This window comes from Paramormyrops kingsleyae, unplaced genomic scaffold (genome assembly GCF_048594095.1).
Source record: "Paramormyrops kingsleyae isolate MSU_618 unplaced genomic scaffold, PKINGS_0.4 ups38, whole genome shotgun sequence".
Classification (NCBI taxonomy): domain Eukaryota; kingdom Metazoa; phylum Chordata; class Actinopteri; order Osteoglossiformes; family Mormyridae; genus Paramormyrops; species Paramormyrops kingsleyae.
This window is the reverse complement of record NW_027325976.1, coordinates 407,616-415,921: the sequence shown is the minus strand read 5'-3', so window position 1 is coordinate 415,921 and position 8,306 is coordinate 407,616. Positions and strand designations below refer to the sequence as shown.

Sequence of the window (8,306 nt, the reverse complement as noted above, 5' to 3'; positions counted from 1 at the left end):
TAAAAGCAAGGTGGTAAAATTCGAAGTCCGGGAGAGAGACACCCCCATCCAACCGGTCGTGGATTAGGGTAGAGTGTCTGACGGAGGGTCTCTTGCCATCCCAAAGAAATGTGGAAATAGCAGACTTGACAGAGGCCCAGTACCCAGGTGGAGGGGAGAGAGGAAGCATGGAACTAATAAAATTAATTCTCGGGAGCACGTTCATCTTAATAACGGCCAGCCTAGCCCGAAATGAAAGGGGAAGAGAAGACCACGAGGAGATCGAGGCTTTAATGCCCTCGAGAACGCGGCGGAAGCCAGCAGCTGTGAGCTCTGGGACCGACGGATAGATGTCCAGCCCCAGGTATCTGAAAGACCTCGCCTGGGGAATAGAAGGAGGAAGTGAAGAGGTGTGGCAGGCAGGATTCAATGGAAGGAGAGAGGATTTTGCCCAGTTAATCTTATAGCCAGACAGGGATTCACATGTTTGAAATAGGTTAAGGACATGAGGACGATCTACAGGAGCGTTGCCAAGGTAGAAGAGCAAATCATCAGCGTATAAAGAAACTGACTGAGGGACACCTTTCACTAGGATGGGGGAAATAAGGTCTGAGTGGCGGAGGGCAGCAGCCAGAGGCTCCAACGACAGATTAAAGAGCAGGGGGGAGAGGGGACAGCCCTGCCTGGCCCCCTGAAGAAGCCGAAAAGGAGGAGAGATGTTGGCATTGGTCAAAAGGACAGAAGAGGGGGAGGAGTAAAGAGACTGGACAAGGTTGTTAAAATAAGGGCCAAAGCCCATTCTATGCAAGACTCTCCACAAAAATGACCAATTGATCCTATCAAAAGCCTTCTCTGCTTCTAGGAGGGAATAGAGACTGGACACGGGTTTAGAAACGGGGGAAAAGGACAGAGCAAATCTGCACAGCGGGTGAAGTGGAAGAGGCGAGGAAAAAGAGATATTACAGGCCCTAAGCATGGACCTCAGCTGGAGGTAGAAAAAAAATGAGGAAGAGGGAAGGTTAAATGTGACCATAAGAGACTGGAATGATTTGAGACCAGAGCTGTCAAAAATGTCACCCAGGGTGGAGATACCCGACTGAGACCACGGCGAGGAAGAGATGGGGCGGCCTCCAATGTTCAAGACATGTATATCAAAAGCCTTCTCTGCGTCTAGAGAGAGAAGGGCAGCAGGGAAGGGAAAGGAAGGAGCAGCGTGAAGTACATGCAGCAGGCGACGGATGTTGTCGGCCGCATGACGGGATTTAATAAAGCCAGTTTGGTCCGGGTGAATCAATTTGGAAATCACCGCCTGCAGTCGACGGGCAAGCACCTTGGCAAACAGTTTGATGTCTGAATTCATCAGGGACAATGGGCGATAGCTGGAGCAATCTGAGGGGTCCTTACCCTGTTTGAGCAACAAAGTCATCAAGGACTGATTAAGAGAAGGATGGAGATGGGAGGCAGAAATAGCAGAATTCAGCATGTGGAAGAGCGGGGTAGAGAGCTGCTTCCAGAAGGCAGAAAGAAGTTCAGGAGGGAGGCCATCGGGCCCTGGAGACTTCCCAGGGCTCATGGAGTCCAGAGCCTCTTTAAGTTCTGTCATCGAAAGGGGAGCCTCGAGCATAGAGGCTTCTGGGCCTGAGAGACAAGAAAGAGGTACAGAATCAAGAAACAAATCAGGGTCAGAGGGTGGAGAGACAGTGGGAGGGGAGAATAAATGAGTAAAATTGAAAAAAGCTACTGTTAATTTCCTGTGGGTCAGTGGTGAGAGCTCCATCCTTGGTTCTAACAGAAGAGATTGTGGAGAAAGAGTCACATTGCCGGAGCCGAGAGCCAACAACTTACTGGGCCTAGCACCCGAGACATAATATCGAGACCTAGTGCGATGAACCAAAAACTCGGCACGGCGTGACAGAAGAACATTTAGCTCTGCCCTTGTGTTTAAGATGAGGGTCTCATGATCCGGATCAATCACTGCAGGACGAACACTCTCTAAGTGAGTTAGGCGCCTTTCGAGATCACAGATCTTCTGGCGACATTCACGAGCCAGGCCACTGGCAAAAGCAACCGTGGTGTCACAGAGAAAGCCCTTTATCGCCATCCAGCAGTAGACTGGGTCATCAGTTGAGCCTGAATTAATTGAAATAAATTCTTCAAGTCTAGGGATCAAATAGGCTATATATTTGGAGTTTCGAAGCAAAGAAGTATTGAGCTTCCATCGTGGGGCCCGAGGAGAAAGAGAAGGTACAGCTAAGTGGAGGAGAGCACACTTGTGGTCAGATAAAGAAGAAGAGATCAGAGAAGCCGTAGAAACAGCGGGGGCAACAGATCGAGAAACAAAGATGTAGTCTATGCGAGATTGGGAGTTGAAGCGGGGTGAGAAGAAGGAAAATTCTCTAGCGGAGGGTTAATTAGGCGGAATGAGTCGACCAAATTCAGGACCTCCACGAATTTACACAGGGAACGTGTAGAGGGGGGCAGCAAGGCTACCCACGAGAGGGGGAGATTTATCAAGGACAGGATCGTGGACAGCGTTAGCATCAGTTCCAATAACAAAGTCCAAGTCTTGAAATTTAAGAAGGTGGTCAGAAAGATCCTGAAAGAATGAGGTGTGTGGGGGAGTGGGAGCGTATGCAGCAACAAAGCAGACCTTCCTGCCCCCCAGGTCGGAGAGGGCATAACAGTACCTGCCATCAGCATCACCCCCGGAATTGAGAATATGAATCTGAAGGGTCCGCCTCACCAGTATGGCCACCCCACATCTACGCGAGGAAGCTGATGAAGTGCAGACAACCCTGTAGAACCTGGAGGCCGCCCGCAGTGCATCTCGCTGGAGTAAATGGGTCTCAATTAAAAAGGCAAGGTCAGCGTGCTGCCTTTTCAGAAATTCAGTCACACTGGACAGTTGTTGTTCGGGGGTATTCAGGGCCCTAACGTTCCATGAAGCTATATTTATATTGACCATTATCAAAACAGAACAGACAGTAAGGTGTAAACAAGGAAAAAATAAAAAAATAAAAAATAAAAATAAATAAAAGTCTCAATATGCCAGGCATGCACCAGAGGCTGAATGCCCTGGTCGGTCAACCGTAACTTTAGGAAGTGTGTCTCAGGGAAAACCCCCTTCCCACCCCCCCAAACAAACACAAAAATTCCCCAAACCCATGCTCCAGACCGGCAACGCAGCAGCAACATTAAACACAATAGAAAGGTAAATGGTTCTGCTGCCAGGTCCAGAACATCTACCCTCCCGCCCCCTCCGACCGATGTCGGAAACTGCGCGCACGTGGCGCCCGAAGCCAAGCCGCAAAACACACTAACTGCGCGCACACATCCCCACCGCCTTCTGAGTAACAGCAACGGAAGTAAAATAAAACTGACCCCATGCCACTGCTTGCTGCCCCGTGTACAGAGCAGGAAAAAACGGCAAATGGGAGTAACCGTCAGCGAACCGGGCAACAGCAGTACAGCAGACGTCCAATTAATATAGTAGTAGAAGCAAAAAAAAAAAAAAAAAAAACATCACATAACAGTACATTAATAATAAAATAAAATAACTGGCTTATAGGGGCGAGAAGAGGTTTGGGACCGGCCGTACAGCCTGTGGGCACGGTCAATGGCTGGCAGGAAATTGGGAAGATGGGGGAAAATAGCCGGCCAGAGCTTATTAAGGAAAGACCGCATATCGCCCCCTTCGCGCCCTAGCTTAATCCAAACCACTTTAAGATTGAGGCGACGGCTGTGGTCCTCAATCTCCGTGATTTTGTTATCCAGGGAAAGCAGAGCCTTATTAAAATCAGCCAGCTCCCTGGAGTGCCGATCGGTCACAGCCTTCACTGAGGCGACTTCTTTTTGTATGGATTTAAAGTCTGCCCTCAGCGAGTTCAGGTCAGCGCGGAGCTCCGAATGGTGTTGCTGAAGCGTGCCTTTTAGCGAGTTCACCTGTTCGGAAACGAAGTTCTTCATTTCCGCGAGAAAGGGAGCCAGGAGAGAGGAAAGGGCCTCCTCAGTAACGCCGCCATCAGAGCGGGGTACTTTCTTCTCCGGGCTGGAAAGGGCTGGGCGAGGTCTACGCTGATTAGCAGCCATCAGGAGGAATAACAGGGCAAGCGCCGAAATCGTGCGAAATTGCGAACGGGAGAGTGACAAGGGGACAGACTAAAGGGCAAAAAGGCGGATGGGACGCGCGGTCGAGCAGAGCTAGGCAGCCATTAGCGACGAGCGTCCCCATACATAGCTTATATCTAGTAAGTTGGCCCAGCCCTCGGAATATTTTTCTGTATGTGGCCCTCACTAAAAAAAGTTAGGACAGCCCTGCTGTAGACGAAAGGGCCGCTGGTTTTCATTTTGAATTCACAGTGGGGCATATCTGCAAGAAAACATGGGAAAATCAGGTATCTGAGCCTGATGAACTGAGAGATACTAGACTAGCAAGGTTTGTGTTGAAGGAGCTTACTTACCTTTGGGTCTCCTTTGTCCAAATATGCGGCGGAACAGCCTGACGAAGAAGTGCTTTACGCGTTTCACTGCTCTGAATCTTGGCACCTTGTGGTAGCTGTTTGATGGAATTTCCTCCGGAGTGAAGCCCTAGGGTTGTAGTTTAAGATGTTTCGGTTGAGCAAAGCAATTCCTCAGGATGCATGAATACTATTGAACTCAGCAGACCAGCAGTTTGCATGTACCTTAGTGAAGAACTTATGATTCAGGATTTGCACCAATGTGGGCCGATCCTGTGGATTCTTTTGTAGGATCCAAGAAATCAATTTCTTGGCTGATGAGGAGAGGGACTTTGGTAGAGTGTACTCTACTTTAGTGACACGCTGCTTGATTTCTTCAGCGTCGCCATCAAAGGGGTATGCACCAACAAGCATCGTATACCTGTATCGAGAAAGTCAGCAACGGCATTCGAGCTTCATTTGCATCTAACAACATTCTGCATTGGTGCATTTCAGATATCATTCTTGACTCTGGCTCTGACTGTGAGGACGATTGAGAAGGTATACATACATGATACACCCCAGCGCCCAGACATCTGACTCTGGCCCTTGTCCCTCCATCTTCCACACTTCAGGAGCCGCATACTCTCTCGTCCCACAAAAGCGTCTACAACACACACAAAAGGAAAACAGTATACATGTGCTTCAGCCTGTTGCATGAGCAATTTGAAAGATTTGCTGGAGAATCTAAGAAAAAGAACCCACTTCTGCCTCCTTTCCAGTGGCTCCAGCTTGGTGGCCAGTCCAAAGTCGGCCACTTTTAATTCCAAGGCCTCCGTTAATAATAAGTTCTCTGAAAGACCAATGACTCAAATATTTCACCTAATAACACCAGACATTAAACAGTTGCAGAATACAACAGCAGGCAGCAATCATATAAACCACACAGGAAATGCCATGTAAAATGCCAACACTAACATGTGAAGAATTAAACAAATCACGTGTGCAGGCACACATACCTAATTTGAGGTCCCTGTGGACAATGCCTTTGCCATGGATGTGTCGTAAGGCCCCAATGAGCTGCCTCATGTAAAACCTCACTTCAGGCGTGCTCAGGATTTCTCGTTCCTGAAGGAGGTCTAGCATCGACTGGAATGGGAAAAGAAAGGATGGCGTGAGTCGACATAGAGTCTTAACCTTAACAAACTGTCTGCAAAGGCCAGAAACAGCTGGGCTCACCCCCCTACTGCACAGCTCCATGAAGATATACAAGAATTTGTCATCTTCTACATGATGGGAGAAGTTAACAACATGCTGGTGTTGCAGCAGCTTCAGCAGCACCACTTCTCGGAGGCTCTGAAATGTCAGACGTGTTACCACAATGAGCATAAGGGAAATGCAGTTTAACTGTGGAGGGGGCTGACTTCAAGCAGGATTCAGACCACATACCTCTTTTATTCCATCAGAGTGCTTTATCGGAATCACCTTCACTGCAAATATCTCTCCAGTGAAAATGTCTATCATCTTGAAACATTGGGCAAAACCTCCCTAAAAACACAAGTGCATTAAGAATTTCTGCCATACGTAATTGATTACCCATTTTCCGTAATCTATGAAAAATAATTTTTCATCCCGCTCCCGCAGAAATGTGTAATATTTCGACCCGCTCCCGCCCGCATCTGTTATGATTTGTCCAGCTCCCACCTGCTGAATCCCGCAAGCAAGGCTGCTGAAGTATAGGGTGTGACAAAAATACCTGACACATTTTAAATGCTATAATATCTTGGCTTATAAAAATTAAATAAGGTACCAAATTTTTTTTTTTATCTAACTAGGCTACAGACCTGAATTAAAAAATATCTAAACAGTCTCAATAGAAACATTTCACAGTCAAAATGAGAGAAATATAGGGAAACATTGAAATTTGTGGCGCGGCTCTGTGTTTATTTCAACTAAAGGTCTGCGCAGGACTGATATTTCATCCCGCTCTGGCACAAGAAACTGTCAAATGTAGACCCGCGCCGCGTCCCGCGAGTACCGCGGGCGTCCCGCCCCGTTGCAGACCTCTACTCTACAAAACAAATTGCAGCTGAATTATTTACGGTATCTTTATAGTACATACTTCTCCCAACAGTTCGAGTCTGCGGTAAAATCGCACATTTCTGGTATCAAAGATGATCTCAGGAACTTCGTGTCTCCACTGAGGACAAGCCATGTTGCAGTAAGACAGAAACCGACGAAGTGGCGTCCAGTAACTTGGCAACGGAACAAGGTACGTTACATAATTACGTAACGCATCGGAAATTCGAACGAAAACATGAAAAAACTTTTTTTCCCTTCATAAAATCACAGGTATGTAAATGGCGCGCGGAGAGGAAGCCGGGAATTAGCCAATGTAGCTATTGCCATGGTATTATTTTATAAAGGGGAATCTAAGTTGCATTTAGTTAAGTATATTTATAATTTAATTTAGTAATCGCACTCTTATTGTGCTGGCGTAATATACTTAGTATACGATTAATAACAAAAAAGGAAAGGTGAAAAATATATACATATATATGTGGTACCCCAAGCACCGGATGCCCACACTACTCTGACTACGCCACCTCCTAATAAGGGCAGGAGGAACCCCTACTGTTCATGCCTGCAATGTGGCTAGGTTTGAACCCTCCCCGCAAAGGGGCAATAACAAAGAGGCATAGGAAATTAAAACCCAATCCACTTTATTACACAGAACTAAAATCATTAAACAAATAAAAATGCTGCTAGGGGTGGCCAGCGGACTCTCCTCCAGATAATAAGGTCAGATCAGCACGCGCAGCTCTCAGCTCAGGAAGCCTAGTGACAAAAAGACAAAACCCAACACCACACAACATGCAACACAACAAGCACTACACACAACAAATACCACTGCAATATGCGGCTCAACGTGAGACTTCAGACATCCACTAATACAGTGCCCCCTCAGTGTGGCGCCCAACAGCGAAGAGCAAAAGCCCGTGCGGATCTGGCCCTGTACAGACAGATCTCAGATACAAACACAGGGGGAGGGGAGCAACCGGTATCCACCACCCAATATACAATGCTGCGTTACTACCTTACAGCTTAGCCCATAGCAGCAACCAGGGCAACTAATAAAAGAAACCCAAAAAAACCCTGATCAATAACCATAAGACAGTGGCTGGTCTGGTCCTTTGCAGGAATGCTTAATGCCCTCTCAGCACAGTAAGACCAAGAAGATGTGTTCCAATGCTACAGATACAAAGAAACATAATCAACACAGAAACACAGACCTTGCTAAATCCCCCAATATAACCCAAGTTACCAGAGCCTCAATGTCTGTAGCCCAGCAGCTCGTTGGAGATCACTTCAAATGATAAAACTCCAAACAGTCACCTCTGTGTCCTCCATGAAGAGTTACACGCTGCTAGTAATCACCCTGGTAAAATTAAAATCACACATAAACATTCAAATTCTCACAACCCTCTCCCCCTTTCCTTACCCACAGGGAAAACAAACCCACCCCATGTCCAGCAGTAACCCAGTAGCAAGAGGATGAGATTCTACCTTGGTGGCCTTTTATACATTCCTGGTAGATCACATGACCTGGCTCATGTGGTTACCAATATGGTGTAATTACCAGTACCATGTGACTACTCCTGCCAGTCCCTTCAGATCCCCACATATACACGATTCTTATGATAAGCAAGTCGCAAGCACGGACACATTTTAAACGCTATAATATCTTGGCTTATAAAAATTAAATAAGGTACCTGTACCAATTTTTTTTTTATCTAACTAGGCTACAGACCTGAATTACAAAATATCTAAACCCAGTCTCAATAGAAACATTTCACAGTCAAAATGAGAGAAATATAGGGAAACATTGAA

At 46.8% G+C, this 8,306-nt stretch overlaps 1 protein-coding gene across 1 annotated transcript; it reads right to left on the bottom strand.

Moving 5' to 3' along the window:
• Positions 1 to 4,530: 4,530 nt before the first annotated feature.
• On the bottom strand, positions 4,531 to 6,630 carry LOC140586301 (serine/threonine-protein kinase PLK3-like; the record flags this gene model as incomplete). Its single annotated transcript, XM_072708113.1, has 8 exons — positions 6,538 to 6,630; positions 5,865 to 5,963; positions 5,655 to 5,771; positions 5,435 to 5,564; positions 5,181 to 5,268; positions 4,987 to 5,082; positions 4,662 to 4,857; positions 4,531 to 4,566 (listed from the first exon to the last, which is right to left on the bottom strand). Coding segments are annotated over exons 1-8 (855 nt in total), but the record flags the coding sequence as incomplete, so codon positions are not given.
• Between the last annotated feature and the right edge of the window lie 1,676 nt (positions 6,631 to 8,306).